The 22,419-nt window shown below is 36.7% G+C and overlaps 1 protein-coding gene across 6 annotated transcripts in view; it reads left to right on the forward strand.

Moving 5' to 3' along the window:
• ELF1 (E74 like ETS transcription factor 1) overlaps positions 1-22,419 on the forward strand; it is a 104,558-nt gene that overhangs the window by 71,440 nt on the left and 10,699 nt on the right. For 5 of the 6 annotated variants that reach the window (XM_019796016.2, XM_019796015.2, XM_002915866.4 and 2 more), the window contains 5 exons: positions 8,347-8,527; positions 13,706-13,813; positions 15,207-15,374; positions 20,880-20,963; positions 21,679-21,871. In XM_019796016.2, the coding sequence (XP_019651575.1) occupies positions 8,347-8,527; positions 13,706-13,813; positions 15,207-15,374; positions 20,880-20,963; positions 21,679-21,871 (734 nt within the window). The remainder of the gene's footprint in view (positions 1-8,346; positions 8,528-13,705; positions 13,814-15,206; positions 15,375-20,879; positions 20,964-21,678; positions 21,872-22,419) is intronic. The other variant, XM_034665261.1, reaches the window with a different exon arrangement.

The raw sequence follows: 22,419 nt of genomic DNA on the forward strand, positions 1-22,419 counted from the left end.
TAGAGTCTCGTAATAGATTCCTAGGGCAGAGTTACAAAGGCACCTGGGGTACTGTTCAAAATAACCTACCCTATTCACTAAAGATATTTGGATTCCAATTCTGATTTAATAACATTGTTTAGAGTATCAGTGGGTAATTTGTCTTATTAGCTGTTCATTTCTATACTCATTAGTTTTGCTAGTACTTGGCTAGTTTGTTTATATTTCTGCTAAGAGATAATTGCAGAACTCTGTGGGGATTTGATATATCACTTGAGCTACTGCACTGAAGTATTTCTAAGTTTTTAGAATGGTAGTAATGAATATTTGGTGTTTTGTTTAAAATGAAAATGCACCAATAATAAGACTGAGGAGATAGCCAGGAATGGTTCCCACATGCATAAAACTGGTAGGCCCAAAGAGTTTCATGAATGTTATTTTAAACTTTAATAAATCATTTAAACAGTTTCGGTTCAGAGAAAGAAGTCTTGTAATTCATTTTTACAAAGCCAACATACCACTGATACCAAAACCTGGCAGAATGTATGCACACACATGAAGGATGGGTTAATCCCAAAATGGATATTTTGTTTAAATATAAGAGCTAATATTTATTGTCTCTTACGTTTGCCAGGTCCTGTGGGCAATATGCATTTTTTCTTTTTTTTTAAATTGATTTTATTGAATTACATGATGTTGGTTTAAAAAAATAATCCATAGAAGTTGAGCCAAAAGCTACTTCTCAAAGGTGAAAATTATCTCCAGTTGTGAGGTTCTTTCTTTTTCTCTCGCTTGATAATTACACTTTTTTTTACATACTTGGGAGGAGGACGGCCCCACATGGTGTCTATACAAAGCCATCTGAGATTTTTGCCATGAGACTCTGAGCATCCACTAAAACATTTTACCTATAATTTATAAAAGAAAGACAAGTGATTCTCCAGACTGGAAAGTCAAGATCAGTAAACCTGTTTCTCTAGATTTTCTTTTAAAAATACACATATTTTTCCTTCAACTTTTTTAAAGAGTCTATTTTAAATTGATCTACTTTTCAACTGGTTTTGGTTAAGTGTGTCACACCTGGATGCAGTTGACTTAAAAATATTTTACTCCTTGCTGTCTCTTTCTAATTATTTTATTTTCATTCATTCTGACCAGTGCAGAATATTTACTCTAGAGGTGACACAAAATGAACAGACCTTTTAGAATTTCTAGAAGAAAGGAGGAGAGTATTTATTATTAAAGCCCAAGTTAGGACAGCTGCCCGGGATACACAGTCTTCACAAAGAGAGCGCTCTCGCATATTTTCTTTCGATCCTCTCCATAACCCTGTCCTGTGTGACAACTATTGTTATCCTCATTTTATGAATAAGGAGAGCCTTTGTAAGGAGGGATCTCGGAGAGATTGAATGAGAAGATGAATGTTGCCCAGAAACACTACTGTAGAATGCGACAGCACCTGCCCTGGACTTGAGTCTTTGAATTGAGAAAGCCCAAGCTCTTATCCATTATGCTGGGAGAGACACAAGAGAGAAAAAGAACCTCAGAGGAAAAAGGGAATCTGGAAGAATATTACCTCAATCGTCTTTTATAGCGATTACATAAGTAGGATTTTCACTTTCCCCCAAATACATTTACATATTAAAATTTTAAAAAACTAGTTTCGGGTACTGCACTTTTGGCCAGGAAACCTGTGTTTCAGAAGTTAGACAGACGTGTTGGGCAGTATGTCCTACAGCTACATAGACTTTTCTGCGTGTTTGCTAGAACTCCTTTTCATTTTCTTTTAAAATAAAGATCGATAAGCTCGTGTAAAGAGAGCTTGAGTCAGTCAACAGAAGTATTCTCATTCACAGATAATGAAACTGTTTTAATGACACATTTTTTAAAGTATGCAGAGAATTCGGCTGAGAAGAAGCCTTCACAAAAGCTGTGCTGAGCCTCAGAGATCTATTGCACAATCCTAGCTTATTTTATGTAATTGATCAATTCCGGAAATCATTCAAAATGTATTTGGGAATTGGTAACAGTGGTAGTTATTAGGTAGGGGAGCTCTATGGAAAGGGGGCAATAATGTTTTATACTCTTGGAATATGAGTGTGTTCATAAATCTGTTCTCCCAAACAATTTTTTTAAATGCACCATGGGAGCTTGTTTAAAGGATTTTTAATTTTAATTCATTTTGTTCACCAGTCACCCTAATTTTATGTGTGTACATCCACCTAGATGTGCCTTGTCTAAAGATTTCCATTAATTTTATCATGGCTTATACAAGGGAATAAAATACCATCGTAGTATTTAACCTGGTTCCAGCACTGTTGCTGCCTTACCTCTGCCTCAGAACAATGCTCAGAGCTGAGAGAACTAGAGACTTTTTAAAGTTCCATTTCTCCCATCAGATGGACCTCTGCTTTTTAGACTTTTTATTGAAGCGCTTCCTACATACAAAAATATTTATCACAAATCGTAAGTGTACAGTTTGATAAATTGTCACAAGTTGAACACGTATGTTTCAGCTTTTGCTTTTTGTTCAAGGGTAAATGTTGCTGAGACTAAATGGTTGAGCTGTGGTCACCACTTTTCTGGAAGGACTTCCTAATTAATGACAAAACAGAAGCAAAAAACCATGCCTGTCAATGTGAGATTATAAATTCCCCCCCAGCTTTATTGAGATGCAATTTATATATAACATCATTTAAGTGTATGATATGATGATTTGATACATGTATATAAGTAGTGAGCCAAATTTTAAGAGTGTTTATTTCTATCTAAGTCAACCGTTGAGGCACTTTATCATCAGATTGTTTTATTGAATGGTTACTATATGCCATGCAGCAGAACAAGTGATACATTTACATGTCATGTCACTGAATTCTTACAACTCTAGAAGTTATCCTCATTTAAATAGACGTGAACACGAAAGCCTAGAGAGGCTGAAAATTTTACTGGCGTTTGAACGCCCAGGGCACGGTGCAGTCTAGCCGTAAGTAAGGGTCATTTGAACTCTAGAGCCTGAGCAGTTACTATTACATCCTCTTTTCATCAGGTGTATTTTTAGTGCATTTGCTGGATGGCAAGTATTGTCTGATCGTGTCCTGATAGACCGAGGTGTTGGGTTTTTGGTTTTCTGTTTTTGTTTTTTAAATCAAAGGTGAAGGAAATACTTTCAAAGCAGTGCCTTCGTAGGATGAGGCTTTGGGGCATCGTTCTGATCAGAAGATTAGGCCCAGGAATTGGTCTCAGAGATGCGTTTTCATAGCAAGCGAACTGTGTTTAGTGTGTATGTTTCTTCGAGTGGCCTTTGGCTGGGTAAGAGGGACGCCCCACCCCACTCTTTGTGTTGCCTTGTGTTGTGGCAAAGTGGTGGTGTAAATACTTGAAAATGTGGTCATTTTGCACCTATCTTAAAAAACAGGAGTATCTGCATTGGGAAAGTTTTTAAAGACTGTTTTTAACTCATCTTTCTTTTAGGAAAACATTTGATGGATATTTCATTTTCAGCTATTTCATAGAGGATCTTGGCAGGATGTTTCACAACAACCGTGTTACCAGATTGAGCTCTGCTGTCAGGGAACTAGTTATTAGCAAGTTCTTTTTTTTTTTTCTTTTAATATAACCAAAGACTTGTTAAATAAACTTACTTACTTCATATAGTTGGAATTATGGTCCGTCGTTTCGTAAATATCCTCTTAGGAACTTGGGTTGGGGTATACTGAGGAAAAAAGCAAGCCCAGTGAGGGCAGCAACATACATTGCTGTTGACAGATTGGTTGTTTTCCTTCTCTTTTTAACTTGGTGGTATTGCCACATATGTCATCAACCACAACAAATGGCAACTATATAGTGGGTGGTCGGTGTTGAAATTTGGGGAGCTCTTTCCTGCCAGAACTTGGTTTGATTTTTTTATTATAGCTGCTAAGAAAAAATTGTTAGTTTTGCTTTCAACACATGTGTTAAATTTACCTGAGGTTAATAGAAAGGAAACCTGGTATGTATTTTTCTCTCTGGAGTTGTTTAAGACCCTCGGTAGAGTTACACAATAGTTGAAAGCTTATCACTACAGCTTAATTTGCTTCTAGAAACTGTGGCTTTGAATACTCTGATCTTCAACAGATTGTAATCCCAAGAAGTCTTCCATCTCTCTTCCCACCCATCATTTTGTGACTTACTTTGGTTCTATTACAAAAACAAATGGGAATAGTCTGCAAGTGCCAAAAGATGTCATAATAAAGTAACTTTTTTTGGGGGGGGGGATTTACTAGTATTTCAGACATTGGCGTAAATCAAGTTAACTCAGTTTAAGGAATATGGTTTTAAATTTTGTAATTCTTTAGAGTAGTGGTTCTAAACCTGCATGTAGGTTAGAACCACCCAAGGACCTTTACATGCTCTGGTCACTCCCCAGATATTCTGACTTGTTTGCTCCCATGTAGGGTCAAGTATTGATATTTTTAGGTGATTTCCCAGTGTATGGTCAGCGTTGATAACCATTGGTAGAGTTAACTGGGGTTCTCTGATTCCACTAAAAGATACCAAAGAGAAGACGATTATTTAAACAAAGAGAGGTTTTAGAGATATTCAGAGATTTCTTTTTTTTAAGTAGCCAACCAAATGAAGCATAGTATTTTTGTTAGGACATTAACAAAGTGTTGATACCTTCATTTCTTAAAAGGAGGTAACAGATCTTATTGCTAACTATGAGGAATATGGCCTTTTTATAAGTAGCTCTGGCCTTCCTGAAGTTCATCTTTTGAATAAATTTTGGGAAAGCTTCTGGTTGAAATTATGTGGGAAAAACTGAGGTGAATAAGATTCGGTGGTCTTCAGCAAAGAAACTTAATAATGTCTAACCTTAATTTAGAAACAGTAACAAGAATATATAATCTTAATTGCCACAAACTAGCAAAGTCGTTTTTGGGTAGAGGGAGCCAACTGTCAAATGATAAGACTTAAAGCTAAATTAAATTGGATCCTGTTATGGGTTGAATTGCTTTCTGTACCCCCACCTCCCCACATTCATTTATTGAAATGCTAATGCTTAATATCTCAGAATTTGACCTTATTTGGAAACAGGTTGCTACAGACGTAATTAGTTAAGATGAGCTTATACTGGAGTAGAATAGGCTCCTTATCCAATATGATCAGAGTCCTTACAAGACAATGTGGACACAGACACATACAGGGGAGAACACCATGTGAACATGAAGACAGTCATCTGTGAGCCAAGGAGAGAGGCCTGGAACAGATCCCTCCCTTATAGTCCTCAGAAGGAACAACCCTGCCAACACCTTGATTTCAGATTTCCAGCCTCCAGCACTGTGAGACAACAAATTTGGGTTGTTTAAACTGCCCAGTCTGTGGTATTTTGTTACAGCAGCTGTAGTGAACTAATACAAGTCCCAGTAATTTATTCATTTTTAAAATGTCAATCTAGGAAAATATAACATTTGAAATTTTGCTGTGCCTTCATTTAGAGGTTGGGAACGATTTCTCGATCAGGAATTTTAGAATGTGTGGTTATAAAAGTTTTAGGTTCCTGGTAACTCAGACTTGAGCCAATTAGTTGCTAATCACTCAGTATAAAAGGGAGGAATTTATCCTGAGCTAGAGTTTCTGGCATGTGTATTTTCCTTCCATTTGTGTTAATAGAGGGGGAGATTTTTTTCCATATCTGAGAGGGGCTTCCTGGATGTATTTTGTATATACAGATTCAGGCCTGTTACCTGACATTTAGAGTTGGTCTGTTTGTTGTATATGACTTAATAGCACCCTGGAGAAATTAGAGATGAACAGCTTTGAATATACATCTCCATTTCAGTGGAATAGAAAAGAATAGCCCACACTTTTCATGAATGGCTAAGCACGGCTAAGTCGGGAGTGATCCTGGGAAGTCCCTATCTATGACCCACGACAAAGGTCATAATAGACTCAGATTGGAGAAGCCCTGCAAATGATGATATAGAAAGTCATACCTTAAACACAACACAGCTCCTTACCTTTTCTGTTTTTTTAAACAGAGCCAAGTAAATATTCCAGTAAAACAAAATGGCACCATGTTTAAGGCTGACCATAATAGTGTACAGACAAAGAACATATAGACCTTTTCAGTTAAGATTCTGCTTAAGGAGTCCGTTACAGTTAAGGTTCTACCACTTACTAGCTATATGACTTGTGGTAAATTATTTCCCTTCGCCTTGAGCTTGTATTTTCCCATGTAGAAAACAGATAATCCAGTGTATTTCCCCCATAGGATTTTGAGATGATTAAATAAGATGGTAATTCATAAAGCAATCAGCAGAATACCTGGTGCATGTTAGGTGCTAATAAATGTTAGTTAACAGCACTAGCAGAGGCAACAGGTGAGTGGCCCCTGTGCATGCTAGCCCCCCCCCCATTTAGTCCGTAAGAATGAATCTCTTCTATTGTAATGTTATATACTTCGTTTTAGCATCCATGCCTTAACACATCTTAACAGAACAAAACCTAGAAGTGCCCTTAGGATCAGCTAGTGCTCTTCTTTCATTTAAAGTGAGGAAAAGGGGGGCACTTGGGTGGCTCAGTCAGTTACGGGTCTGCCTTCTGCTCAGGTCATAATCTCAGGGTGCTGGGATCGAGTTCCGTATCCAGCTCCCTGCTCAGCGGGGAGTCTGCTCCTCCCGTTCCCTTTGCCCCTCCCCCTGCTTGTGCTCTCTTGCACTCAAATAAATAAAATCTTTTTAAATAAATGAATAAATAAAGTGAGGAAAATGACAGTAGGATTAGAGAATGCCTAGGTCTCATGGTTCATAGTCTTTCTTTTTTCCATGTTGCTACCTTCTAAATCACAGAACCATGTGTCCCTTTTCATTCTTTTCCCTCCCTTTTTTTTTCTTTTTTCCCCCTTTTCATTCTTGAGCTTTTTGCTTCAAATATCTGTAGTTATTTAAAACTCGAGAACTATGTAGATTTAGATAAAACTTTGGAGATACCCCTCGTAATATACATACCTGTAGCACTCACTACTACAAATTTCAGGAGCCAAATAGATTTGGTTTCATTTGGGTGAGGACTCCTTCTGGAAATTGCTTTGACATGCCTCTGTCTCTGACTCCGTGGGTGACCTTGGGTAAATTTCTTAATCTAATTCTTCCTTAGCCAATGGGTGGAGGTATGATAAGCCCTATTCTTACCTGATACGTAGAGTTGTTGCAGCATAAAATGAAATCATGTGAAAATTAACTCAGTTCTGGGCCTGGCCTCATTAGAAGACTAGCAGCTTAACCTTGAGCTCTTAAGAGAGAAGTTGTGTTTCAACAAGCCCACGTTCAAGCTAGGTTGGATTGCATGTGCCACATTCACCTCTTAAAAAAGAGAAAAGGAAAGCCCAGTGACTGTGCTTTGCTTTGGCCATTTTATAGACTTCCTCGTGTGTGTGTGTGTGTGTGTGTGTGTGTTTGTGTGTGTGTGTGTGTGTGTGTGTGTGTGTGTGTGTTTTACAGTGCAATGTGTGAGCCTCCTACTTTCTGTTTTAAAACTTACGATTTGGAGAGTCAGTTACTTCTAACTTCCTCTTTTCTGAAATAGGAAGAAACATTTTGAAATAAAATCCAAATATGTTCTAGGGTTATTAACCATAAATTTCAGTGTCAGTATTCATGAAGGCACAGATAGTATGTTTAGCACCTGTGATATCTTAATGTTTAATTGAAGTAGTTAAATTCTTAAGAAAGAAGTAGCATTTAACCTCAGTGTGCAGTGCCACAAACATGTTAATTGTACTCTGTATATAGGTAATATTCATGTATTTAGGAAATAGACACTGAATTATTTATGGTTAAAGGAGGAGTGTCTACCACTATCAAACAAATCAGAGAAAAATAGAAATAATAATTGTAGAATGATAGTGATAGACATGATCAAAAATTTCATGATCTTATGACTAGATAGAAAATGAAAGTTAATTTTCCCGTTTGAGTCAGAAGCAATTGTTAAACACAGCCTGTGTGCCAGTGACAATGTAATATTTATTAAGCTTCTGTGGTTTTTTCCTGTCAAACTTTTGTTGCGATTTTATGTAATTGTACATTTCATTTGTATGCCACTTTTTATGAGTTAATGATATTAGGTTTTTTTTTTATTTAATGTGGTTTAAAAGTATGCTTTTATGGGATTTTTCAATGAAAACTCGGTTGTTAAGAACCAAGGTTGATAATAAAAGTTTTATTTGGTCTTAATAGATATATATTCTCTGCAGCCCAGAAAGATTATCAGGATTTAAGTAGCTGATGATAGAAAAATTAAATTGATGTCCAATATAAAATATTTTTTGGTTGTATTTAACAAAAGCAAACATTTTGTTAATCCCTTTTTCTCCCTCACCCCTCCCAGCTTGGTGACCCAGCTATTTTTCCTGCTGTAATTGTGGAACATGTTCCTGGTGCTGACATTCTCAATAGTTACGCAGGTCTAGCCTGTGTGGAAGAGCCCAATGACATGATTACTGAGAGCTCCCTGGATGTCGCTGAAGAAGAGATCATAGATGATGACGACGACGACATCACGCTTACAGGTGTGTGTGCCTCTGGCAGCACCTTACCTCCGCCTAGTTTTGGGCAGTTTCCTTGCCCTGTGATTTTGGGGGCGTAAGAAGTCCCTAACTTGGTTTCAAGAAACTCCATTACCTACAGAGGCCAGAGCAGGGAGAAGGAAATTATATTTTCTTCCTCATCTACCTGTGTTGTGTCGTGCTTTCTCACCTCCCCTTCCTTCTTTCCTAAATGTATTGACATCAGTGTGACAAAATAGAGGCATATAAGAAGAACCAGACCGCCTGAACTTGTCAGGTATTCACCAAACGCTTCTTATATGGCACTCTCTGTATTCTTTTTTTTTTTTTTTTAAATTTTATTTATTTATTTGACAGAGAGAGAGACAGCCAGCGAGAGAGGGAACAGAAGCAAGGGGAGTGGGAGAGGAAGCAGGCTCCCTGTGGAGCAGGGAGCCTGATGTGGGACTCGATCCTAGGGCACTGGGATCGTGCCCTGGGCCGAAAGCAGATGCTTAACGACTGAGCCACCCAGGCGCCCCCGTGCTCTGTATTCTTAATAACAATGAGAAATTGTTTGCAGGGCAAAATACAGCAATGTTCTTCTTTTATTGCTGTCACAGGAAGCAAAATAGGAGGCCATGACCCAAATGTAGGATAAGGTGCTAGGGTTTAAAGAAGATTTCTCTTCTCATTGAGTCAGAACTGGTAACATGTCTGAAATGTGAAGAGTTAATGGTGTGAGGTGGTGAGTAATGCTGTTTTCATCAGTTTTAGAATTTGGTATGTACATTTGTACTTTTATACATGTACATTGATCTGTCTTGGCCAGAGGTGTTGGAGCTGTTGGAGAAAAGTAATTATTTGGAAGCAAAGGTTATTTGAATATTTATTCTTAAATTAAAGAAAGAATAGAAAATTAACATTAGTCACAACGTTATTAACTAAACCTACACACTATTTGTATGCCAACCATTTCAAACTAATGACCTTTTTCTGTTTCAGTATCCTATCTGTAATCTTACTCTACATTTAATTATTTCTTCTTAGTCTCTTCCAGTCTATAACAGTTTCTCTTTCTTTGTCTCTCAGTAACCTTGGCACTTTTGAGAAGTGCTGGTCAAACATTGTAGTATGTCCCTCAATTTTGTTTGGGTGGTATTTTGTCATGACTAGACTGAGATAATGCATTTTGGGCAAGAATACCATCAAAATGGCATTGTCTTCTCAGTGCATCATACTAACATAGTAGATTATTTTTAAAAGTTCATTATCTCATTTAATTCTCACAACAGAAAAAAAGGTTAGGTTAAATGAAATGACTTGCTTAAGATCACACACCAAGCGACTGAGTCTCCACTAGCAACAACAACAAACAACACTTAGTTTTTGTATTGTCCTCTGTTCTTTACAAAACATATTCTGCTATATTCACATTTTTTGTTCAGGGGAACCCAGTGGAAGTTTTTTTGATAAATCTAGACTTATCAGATTTTTCCTTACCAGTTAGGGAATTAGATTACTCAGATGAGAAGTTTCCATTCATTGCTGACGGTAAGTTACGTGTTTTGTACAACAGAATGACCATCGCTATGCAGATAGATATCTGTTGTTGTGTAGCTAGTGAGTTTTTTACAGTATATTCTGTGGTAACTTCTAGATGCCATAGCGTAGGGCTACACTGTCTCTGTAGGTTGGGAATTAGGGTCTCCCCTGAAGGGGGTGTTTATTCCCAGTTTTAGTCATCAGGGTGGTCCTCAGAGAAGAAATAGAGACTAGGGAAGCAGATCTTAGATCTTTAGGGAAAGAATTACTTCTTTCTTTCAGTATTTCACTCTCGGGCTTGAACTTGTTGAAGATAGCTGATGGCAAAATGCAAACAGACTCCTTCCTTCCTGGAAAATAGAACTGGTATTGAATGGGTCTAGAAAACAAGCCATATCTTGAAAACCTGATTTGTATTTGCATATTTCTTCTTCCTCCCCTTTCTTGTTTCCCAGCCTGAGCCTTTAACTCTTCCATCCTTGTTTGAGCAATGACATAAGAAACCAAAGAACTCTGGAGCCCTCCTAAGTTCAGAGTAAGAGTGGGAAGAATGTTGTGCTTTTCAGAAACTGCAGGGGGGAAAGAGAGAGGGAAAGAAGAATTTATAAACTACATGTGAATCCTAGGTAGTACTTCAGATAATGTTAAGGAATTGTTAGTATTTTTAGGTATGACAATAACATACCATACATACGCTAAAATAGTTAGAGATGAAATACGGTGTCTTAGATTCCTTCAGAATAATCTGGGGAGTGGATGTGGGGTGTGTGTGAGAGAACTTTGGGAGCAGTAATTGGCGTAGGAATGAAAGAAGATTGACCTTATGCTGAGAGCGGGTATGTGAGAATTCATTATACTATGTTCCATAATTTTTATTTTTTGTTTGAAATTTTCAATAATAAAAAGATTGATCTATTTTTATGGATATGAGGCTCATATTAGACTGCAGGTGTCATTTGTATGCCCTGATTTCAAATTTTCATGTTCATTACAATACTTTCATTTTTATGATCGGTTGAGCTCATATCAAGTTTGATATATATTCGAACCTATAAAATACATGTATAATAGTAAAATACCACTTTCATCTGTTTGTATGTTAGAGTTCCACATAAGGTTTCATTTGGAAAAAGGTTATGGTGTTAACAATTTTTAAAAATCATTTGACCATGAGTTCTTTGTATGTGGAGATTGTTCTCCCATTGCCACTCTTTGAAGATCTAAAAGTAAAATTATTAACAGAGATGGTACAAACACTGTTTCTCAAATAGAAGGTAACCACAATGACTACATTCATTAGTAAATTTTGTCTTTTAAATAATACTAGTATGTGTCTCTTCATATGTATTCTTCTCGGTTTTTATAAGGTCAAACGCAATTTTTAGTAATTTATAATAACAACAAATGTATTTAATAAATTATTCCCTAAGTTATTATGGTATCAATGCTTTCTGTTCTTGGTATAAATAGATTTTAACTAGTTGCTAGATCACAGCTAATCTGTTACAAAGAAGTTTTAAAATGCATGTATGAAAAGCTTGTGGGGTTTATTATTGCCAAAAGAAATTTTTGTCATCCATTTAATGAAGGGCTAACATTTTCTTTGTTCTTAAAAGCTCAATGTACTTTTTTGGTTTTCCTTCCTGTTCCATGTAGGACCTACCTACCCATTTATTTTGCTTTTCTCAATCTAAGCACTGAATCTGAATGAAATAAACAAAGTTCTACAAACTAACATTGATACTAAACATATTTAACTTGCCTCCTATTTCTGAAATGCAAAAGGTGACATGATTTCTGTATATAGCTGTGGAATGATTTCTATTGTATAGTAAATTAAAAAGGCAAGGGTCAGGTAGCATAAATAGTATATTACTTTTTATTTAAGATAGGAAAAAGCGTATAAATGATATCTGTCTTTGCTTATATTTTAAAAATAGATAAACCCCAAAACTAATAAAAATGTTTTCTTACAGGGAAAAGGAAGGGACAGGGATGAAAGGTAGATTTTCTAAATGTACTTTGATTTGTCATTTTTACTTTGGAACCCTGTAAACATTTAACATAATTATAGAACAACACTATGTCCAAAAGAGGAAGAATTAGCAATCTAAAAATTGAAGCACACTAACACAGATGAACCTAATTACATTATTGAGGTGTGGCATAACCCTATAGAGAAGAATTACTTAAAGTGATTTTTTTTGGGCGGTGCCTGGGTGGCTCAGTCAGATAAGTGTCTGCCTTCGGCTCAGGTCAGCTCAGGTCATGATCCCAGGGTCCTGGGATCGAGCCCCACTTGGGTCTCCCTGCTCAGCAGGGGTCTGCTTCTCCCTCTGTGTGCTCTCTCTCTCAAGTAAATAAATAAAATCTTAAAAAAAAAAGATTAAAGTGATTTTTAAAAGATTTTATTTGTTTATTTAGAGTGTGAGTGGGAGAGGGGCAAAGGGAGAGGGAGAAAGAGAATCTTAAGCAGGCTCCATGCCCAGCCTGGAGCCAGCTATGGGGCTCGACCTCACGACCCTGAGATCATGAGCCAAAGCCGAGAGTCAGACACTTAACTGACTGAGCCACCCAGGCACCCCTAACGTTATTTTTAAGGCTGTGCATTTCTTAACAGGAAATAGCCTAAAAAGCAAAGAATAAAATAAAGCTGCTAAGGAATCTTAAATTATTTTCAGTAATTACAACTTGTATGAATGTGTGTATATGAGAGATATATTAGGGTAAAATCAAATAAATAACAAAGTTAACTAGTAAGAAGCCAAGATTTATTGAGTAAAATTAGATATATGTTAAATTGCAAAGTTAGATAAAAATTTTATAATCCCATAAATTCTATATAAATACATGGTATAAATATATAATTCTAGAAATAAATTCTATAACACTAAATTTGAATTGAAAATATTAGTATGAACTCATGATCTATTTTCTTCTTTAAAAAAACAAAAAATATTTTTTTAGCCAAACATAGGACAACTTAAGCATTAATAAAGACAGTAACTAATGGATTGAAGTATATCTAATATGTTTATTTTTTAATTTATTTTTTAATTTTAAAAAATTCATTGATTTGTTTTAGGAAGAGCAGAGGGGAGGGGCAGAGAGAGAGAAACCCAAGCGAACTCTGCTTTGAGCGTAGAGCCCGACGTGGGGCTTAATCTCAGGACCCTGAGATCTCATGACCTGAGCCCAAGCCAAGAATTAGATGCTTAACTGACTAAGCCACCTAGGTGCCCCTCCGTTTTTAAAAAAGATTTATTTATTTGAGGGAGAGAGAGAGAGCACGTGCATGAGCGGGGGAAGGGAAGAGGGAGAGAAGCAGTAAAAAAAAAAAACGAGAAACAGAGGGGCGCCTGGGTATCTCAGTCAGTTAAGCGTTCCCAGTCTTGATCTCAGCTCAGGTCTTGATCTCAGTCAGGGCTGTGAGTTTAAGCTCCGTGTTGTACTCTGTGCTGGGGTGGCCTATCTAGAGTCTACTAAGAAAAAAGAAATAGAGAAATATTTAATAGTCATATTCAGGATTGATTTTTATCTGTTGATACAAAGTGTATATAAACCCAAGTATTAAGTGATGTTCAAGAGATCAAAATCTGTGTTTTCGAGCAACAGAGGTCTTGTAGCTAACTCGTGTTTTCTTCACATGTATCGTAGTTGAAGCATCCTGTCCGAATGGGGATGAAACGATTGAAACTATCGAGGCTGCTGAGGCACTCCTCAATATGGATTCTCCTGGCCCTATGCTGGATGAAAAGCGAATAAGTGAGTGGTCATGTACCATGATTGTTCATGTCAATATACTTGGAGAAGTTCTTCTTGCCATCATTCTCTGTTAGATGGCAAATACCGAGAGACCAGAGATCATGTTTGGTATGTTTTGTGTCCCAACCACACTTTAATGTACAGAACTAGTTGAGACACCTTTGCTGAAGTATTCTGTTAAACAAGAGTTTGTTTTTTTTTTTTTTTAATTGAGGAGTTAGACCTTTAGGAATAAAAATAATGTCTTTAGTTGTCAAATAGTAGATTAGCTAGAATTTATTCTCGTAACCTATTGGTGAAAGTATTAGGGCATTTGCAGCCCAAACTATTATAATTTATATATAACTATTATAATTTAATGATCTGTATGAGTATTCATCAGTGAATAGGCAAAAAATTCATTGAAAAAATTCCTAATACCTCATGGCAGAAAATTCACTGCCACGTTATTGATCGCTTTTAAATCCATGTTCTCCTTTGAGTTTTTCTGACAAAGTGTCAAACTCATAAAATTATTACTAAATGAGTTTAAGATGTGGTTAAGTGTTTTCTGTATGCACAGCAGTGCATTAGGCAATAATGTGATACACAAATGAACAGATAACTGTTTTTTTCCCCCTCAAGTTTACAGATTATTTTTGAAGGTAGTTGTTTATGTAAAAGCCAAAAATAAAGGCCATGGGAAGGATGGCAAAGTGTTCTGGAAGAAAAGAGTACTCTGGCTGAGAATGTCAGAGACAGGCTTTGTGGAAGTAATGTTTTAACCTGGGCTATAAAAGACAAATAAGCTTTTAGTGGAAAGAGGAGATAGGGACTGGCATTTAAGGTAGAGAGAATGGGTTGAGTCAAGGAGACAGACCTGTAAAAAAAGAGTGAAATGTTTGAGATAAAAATGCTTTGGTATAGCTGAAGTGTAAGCTTCATGGTAGGCGGGAGATGAGAGTGGAAAGGTAGGTTTGATCTAGATTGTGCAAGCTTCAGATGGCAGGCTGTGGAGTTTGGGTTGTTCTTATCAGTTTTTTCCTCTATAAACTATGCAAAAAGTCAGTTTTGTTTTTCTAGTAATTTTCAGGGTGTAAAGTTTGTGTAGAAGAATTATATGGTCAAATCAGACTTAGGTTTCAGAGAATAACTTTAGTAACAATGAGAGAAGAATGGAGAAGAGAAACAAGATAGATTGGTGAGAGGAAGTCAAGTAAGAAGGGCGTTGAATTAGTCCTATCAAGCCTGGTCTGACTTGGGGTGCCTAATTTCAGACAGCGGAAATAAAAAGGGACTAGATTTCAAGATTTTATTTCTACTTTAATCTTCATAGAAATAAGAAATTATCTGATGAAATTATTTTGATTTATAATACAAAGTGAATATAATTAGTTGATTTTATTTCCATTAGATAATAATATATTTAGTTCCTCTGAAGATGACATTGTTGTTGCCCCCATCACCCATGTATCCGTCACATTAGATGGGATTCCTGAAGTGACGGAAGCTCAGCAGGTTCAAGAGACATACGCACGCTCACCAGGAGCATCATCACCAGAACAACCCAAGAGGAAGAAAGGTGGGTGGCTAATTCGTTTAGGGCTAACAGCCCAGTTTTGATGTGGAATCCAAATGTAATTTTTATTCAAGGCTATTTCTACACCAATTAAAACTTACATAAGAAGAAGTGAGGGTACAAGACATAAATTAAAAGGTATAGATCTTCGTATTAGATTATTTGGTGTATCTCATGGAATAGGGCTTTCCAACTTTTTAAAGCCTCAATCTTTTATCTAAACCCTTTTATCCAAATTCAGAAAGCGCTTGGGTAAGGACACTTAGCTTCTAGCTTCTGTCCACAGGGCATAGTTTGAAAACCACCAGCATAGATTCTGATATAAGATTCCAGTGGGAAAAATAATGAGTTGGAAATCAGCAGGTAAGTAATTGAAGAGGAAAATGTTAGATTTTAATTAGATTTAAATTTCGAAGGGAATTTTTTCACTCTTCACTCATTAGGACCATGTCTGCATTCTAAAGTCTGACACTCTTCCCATTTCATTGCCTTCTGATTCTCCTCCAGTTTGTGTAATATTTTTTTTCTTTTTTTTTCTTTTTTCTTTTTTCTTTTTTTTTAATTTTTATTTTGTTATATTAGTAGTTTGTGTAATATTTTGAGTTTAATATCTTGGTTAATCACCAGCCACCCAGTAACCTAACTCCACATGAAAGTAAGGGGAAGTCCAGGAGCCCAAAGTGGAGAGGAAAATAAAAACACTAAGAGTGAGCTGAGGCTGCAGCATCTCTGAAGGGATGAGATGGGAACGTCAGTTTGATTGCCCATGCAGAGGCAGACGCTTATGTCTTGGTCCAGTGCGAGATGAGGGATTAGAGACGTCAGCATGTCATTGGGATCCTCCTGGGAAAAACAGTCCACGCACTGGCACAGAACAGGTATCAAGGAAGTTTGTATTTCTCAGCTGGGGCTCTGAGTGGAAAAATTCTTTCTGTCAGAATTCATAATGGTAGGCTTACTTTAATCTAGGTTTATGATTAGATTTTAACTATTACTGACTTCAGAAATCCCCAGGCAAGTAATTAACGTAAAAGTGACCCTAGACTAGCAATAACTTTGGGGTACTAGGCAGAAGCTCTTGTATAAAACTGCTTGGCAAGTCATACGTTTAAACCCACGCTGACAGGATTTCCTCAAGCCCTGTTGAAGGTGAGCTCACACTGCAGTGTTACCGAATATGTAATAAGAGAATTGCTGAATGAGAAGTAGAAGACATAAAAGATTCTAGGATTAGTTCTCCAAGAACTTCAGATAATAGAATTATCAAATAGAAACTTTCAGTGAGGGGCACCTGGGTGGCTCAGTCATTAAGCATCTGCCTTTGGCTCCGGGCGTGATCCCGGCGTTCTGGGATCGAGCCCCACATCAGGCTCCTCTGCTGGGAGCCTGCTTCTTCCTCTCCCACTCCCCCTGCTTGTGTTCCCTCTCTCGCTGGCTGTCTCTCTCTGTCAAATAAATAAATAAAATCTTTAAAAAAAAAGAAAAGAAAGAAACTTGGTGAATATGACTATAGTTATTAAGGCAAAAGAATGAAAAAGAAGGTCGACCATTACAAAATACCAGGTGGAACTTCGTCCTCTAGACAAGATGGAATACAGAACCTGATTTGGCAGTGATTTTGGGATATGACAACAAAAACAGAAATTAGTAAGTGGAACTACGTTAAACTAAAAAGCTTCTGCACAGGGAAAGAAACTATCAGCAAAGTGAAAAGGCCACCTACAGAATGGGAGAAGATATTTGCAAGTTATATATCTGATAAGGGGTTAATATCCAAAATATATAAGGAACTCCTACAACTCAATGGCAAGAAAGCCAAACAATCTCACTAAAAAATGGATGGAGAACCTGAATAGACATTTCTCTAAAGAAGACCTACAGATGGCCAACAGGTATATGAGAAGATATGCTCAACTTCACTAATCGTCAGGGAAATGCAAATCGAAACCACAGTAAGCTATCACCTCGCACCTGTCACAATGGCTATCATCAAAAAGGCAGGAGATAACAAGTTGTTGGCAAAGATGTGGGAAAAAAGGAACCTTTGTGCACTGTTGGTGGGAATGTAAATTGGTACACCCACTATGGAAAACAGTATGGAGTTTCCTCAAAATGTTAAAACTATAAACACCCTGTGGTCTAGCAGTCTTCCTCCTGGGTATATGTCCAGAAGAAATTAAAGTAAGATATCGAAGAGATAACTGCACTCTCATGTTCATCGCAGCATGAAAAAACATAGATGGGCCTTGAGGGCATTATTCTAGGTAAAATGAGAGACAGACAAATACTGTGTGCTGTCACTTACATGTAGAATCTGAAATAGCCAGACTCATAGAGGCAGGGAGAGATTGTGATGTCAGAGGGTACAAACTTCTCATTACAAAATGAACAAGTTCTAGGGATCTAATGTACAGCATGGTAACTTTGGTAAACAATATTCTATTATGTACTTGAAAGTTGCTGAGAGAGTAGATCTTAAATGTTCACACCCAAAAAACCAAGTGATTATTATGTGAGGTAATGGTATATTAACTAACCCTACTGTGATAATTGTTTTACAACCTAGAAGTGTATCAAATCTTCATATTGTACACCTTAAAAATACACAGTTATATGTCATGATATCTCAGTAATGCTGGAAAAAAATTTTTAATAAAGAAACCCCCAGAACCTGGATTTATCCTCCTATTAAAACAACTAAAATACAGACAAAATATATGAAACAGTGCCTCTAAAGACATCAGTCAACAAAAGCAAGTGATCCCTGAGAAGCGGGAAACAAATGAGGTGAGCCCTATGAGATGACCCCACCTTACTGCGTGGAGACTTTTTTTTTTTTTTTTTAACAGTTTGGCAGTTTCTTTAAACATTTAATGCATACTTAACATGTGACCCGGCCATTCTTCTACTTAGTATTTACCCAAAAGAGATGAAGTCATACATTTCTAGAAAAACATCTGCATGAATGAATGTTCTTAGCACCTCTGTCGGCAATAGCCCAAAACTTGAAACAACCTAAATGTCTATCGACTGCTGACTGTATGAACAACTTTGTGGTATATCTATTCAAGGAAATACCACTCAGCAATAAAACAGAATGTACTGTTGATACATGCAACAAAAGTGGATGAATTTCAACGTAATTATGCTAAAGGAAAGAAGCCAAATTTACATATATATATGTAAATATATGTTTGTCTTCATATAAAATTGTGGGAACTGCAAACTAATCTATGACAGAAAATCTGTCAGTAGTTGGCTACCTTTGGATTGGGCAGAGTGGGAAAGGTATAAGGATTACAGAGAGGTACAAAGGACTTTTGGAGGTGAGGAATATGTTCACTATTTTGAACATAGGGATGGTTTCACAGGTCAATACTTACGTTGGAAGATATCAAATTGTAGATTTTATACATATGCAGTTTCATTGTATGTCTGTTATACTTCAGTAAAGCTATTTTTAAAGTGAAGGACTAATATCCTAATTAATAGTGGAAGACTGATGTGAGAAGGAATCAAATAGAACACATAATATATGGATTAAACAGATTAGTCACTGTTTAAAAGAGCATTAGTGAGCTCCAACATAGACCTGATATGGAATAAAAAATATGAAAGGGTTTGAGATGTGAGGATTGAATGAAAAGGTCTACATGTTTAATCAAAGCTCCAGGAAGAGAGACCATGTAGAGCAAGGAAGTGGCAGTATTCCAAGATAATGACAGAGTTTTCCAAAGTGACATTAATCTCAACATGGTGAATCCTAGGTAGCATAACTCAAATCCAGGCCTAAATACATTATAGTAAAAATGCAAAACACCGCCCCCCCAATCCCCACCCCCCAAAAAAGATGAAATGAACCAACCAGGGAGAAAGTACATTACTTGGAGAGAATTGATTTTTAGATTGGCAGCTTAGAAGTTTCCAGTAGAGGCTGGAAGCATTGGGTATCTTCAAAGTATTAAGAAGAACTGTCAACCAAAAATTCTATATCCAACTAACATAAAACTCACATGAAGGCATGCCACCTTGAATGGAAAGGAAGATGATGGAAAGGATGGATATTGGGTAGGTTTATCAGTTGTCACTGTCTTGACTAAAACTAGTGGTGAAAACAGTGGGAAAAAGAAAATGATGTTATCGATCAGAAAAAGTAGGTAAATAGAAGGCATAAAATAAGATGGTAGGAGGGCTAGGAGCTAACTGAAGTCCTTGCTCAATATTTGTTATCATTAATGTAGTCACCCAGAAGTATCTGCCTTCATGAATGGTTCTTTGCAGGTGTCTGCAGGCATGGAAGTGAAGACAGCTGGCTGACTAGGTTCTATATTTATACCTTAAGAGGGGCCTGAAGAGTGACTTTTTTGATCCACTTCTGATTCTTATCCTAACTTCAGAAAGATTTTCCTATTCGGCTTGGGGATGTGTTGTTACTAACCTTGTGGCATTAGGTCTAGAATTCTGTTCTTCTAAGTTATTGCCCTATATTATTCTAACCCAGAATCCACCCTCGTGATCTAGACCAGAGAGTCAGCCTCAAGAATGTTGGGGTAAAGGGGCACCTGTCTGCCTCAGGCTTCGGTAGAACAGGAGACTCTTGATCTTGGTTCTTGAGTTTGAGCCCACATTGGGCAGAGAGATTACTTAATTTAAAAAAAATGTTGGGGTAAAATATACTACGGTATCCGTTTATGCTTACTTTTCATTGTTTTTCATGTGCAGAAAGGTATTCTGTCCAGATGGCATGATCATCTCAGCATAAATCCTGGGCAAAATTCCACCAACTTGTGCTTCTAGATAAATGGGGCAAAAGAAGATCACAAACAAAGCTCGGGTCAAACTACAGTTAGCACTATTGAAGTGGACTCAGAGATTGAATCATACGTTAACTGTAAAGTTTGTTTTGCTGTGAATTAAAAGAAGTATAGAAAAATGAGAGGTTTCAAAATACATGGGAAAGTGAAAGTTGACTATGTAGTTCACCAGAATTTTGCCTCATGCATTTTTTGTGTATCTAGAATTTTGGGAATTTTCCAGTATTTAAGAATGATCTGTTTGCGGATGGGAGAGAAGCTGAAAATTGACTTCTCCTACTGTAAAAAGCTTATATAACCAACAGACCGGTAAACCTGTATGGCTCATTTTTTGAGCCCAAGTTGTATCAACATCAAGAATATTTCCCCCACATTTTAAGAAAGCACCGTCAGTTTTGTTGCCTCACAATGTTTTAAACTTAACCTCATTTTTATAAATGAGCCAACATATCATTTCCTACACGAAAGTGTTTGTGATCACACCTACACTAATGATAAATTTTCACTGAAGTTATTTTCCTTTTGAGTAAGTAGCATTTTAGGAAACCAGTATGTGTGGTATTCTGTATATATATAAAGTATTTGGCATTTGAAATTTAGGATAAATGACCAAATAGCATCCATAAACAACTAAATTGTCCATTTTCTCTCACTTCTGATGGCAAATCCTTACACAGAGCTGTTCTGTTTTCAGGGAGAAAAACGAAACCTCCACGACCAGATTCCCCAGCCACTACGCCAAACATATCTGTGAAGAAGAAAAATAAAGATGGTAAGGGTAAGTATGATAATTTCCTTATAATGCTTACAGGTCTGATAACATTTAGATTGCTGTAAAATACCTACATATCATAAGTAAAATCTACCAGCTCTCTTGACTTATTAAAATGGATCTTCTTGCTGCCAAATGCTTATAAGGTACAAGCTGGCACATTCTGTAAAGAGACTGGTGATAATGGAGCCCAAGAAATCCATTTAAGAGTTTTTTTTTAAATGTACCTGTCAAAAACCCATCCTTTAATATTGAGCCTTTTGGAAGATTTCAGCAAGGTTAGCTTTTTAGTTCGTAGACACTTTATAACATTGTTTTGGAGTTCTACTATTTTCGTAACTGCTGCCCAAATTTGAAGAAAATTGTTAAGGTCAATCCACTGGCTGTGATATAACGATAACAACCATTGAAAGATTTTGTACCACACTTTTTCACTGGTTCTTTTATGTTATGGTTCTTAAAGAGGTAGAGAAAAAGTCATCTCGGAGTGCTTTCTTCTTAAGTCATCATCAGTCTAATTGCCAAGATTGCTCTGTCCAGATGTCTTCTTTGGGACTAATAAAAAGACAAATATTGAGACCCTAAAAATTATCACCAGTGCTAACCAAATTGTGTAATATTTTTGTGTAATTATAGAGGGAACTGCCAAGACTTTTAGTTGTGTTTAATTTTGCTCTTTTCCAATGAAATTTTGGTCAAATAGAAATTGCTTTTGTTTCAGGAAACACAATTTATCTCTGGGAGTTTTTACTGGCACTGCTCCAGGACAAAGCTACTTGTCCTAAATATATCAAATGGACCCAGCGAGAAAAAGGCATTTTTAAACTGGTGGATTCTAAAGCAGTATCCAGGTTGTGGGGAAAGCACAAAAACAAACCTGACATGAATTACGAGACCATGGGAAGAGCTCTCAGGTACATGAAGTTTCTGTACCTCATTGTGTTAAGAATATTGTTTCCTAAATACTAAAAAGGTAGCTTCTAAAAAGGCAGAGGATTACAAAATTGGTGAATTTTATTATTGAAGTGCTAAAACCGCGCCACTTACAGAAATCAGTATGTATTTAAATTGAAATTTTATTCTGATCTGGGGAAATGTTTTTCCTTAAAAAAAAAAAAAAGTCTTCGTGCAAACCACAGATATTTTACTTAGAAAGGGATTAGAAAATGCAAACTGCCATCAGGAATTATAAATTGGCCACAGGGCTCATATGTTTTGAGCCGTTAACCTTGGATTCAGCACAAAATTAACAAGTAGTGGTAATGCAGGTACTTAATAAGAGGGTACATTTTTTAAATGTAAATCTCAGGTATGATCTGTATTATGTTGGAATAAATGCTTCAAGAATAATATTAGACATTGTGAACATTTTGAACTAGGTAGGGTATCTTTTCATTCCTAAACTCACTTCTGGTGTGTTTTTCTGTGATCAGGTTATCTATTCTTCAAGATAAACGTATCT

The sequence above is a fragment of the Ailuropoda melanoleuca genome, chromosome 7, assembly GCF_002007445.2.
Source record: "Ailuropoda melanoleuca isolate Jingjing chromosome 7, ASM200744v2, whole genome shotgun sequence".
NCBI classification, from domain to species: Eukaryota; Metazoa; Chordata; class Mammalia; order Carnivora; family Ursidae; genus Ailuropoda; species Ailuropoda melanoleuca.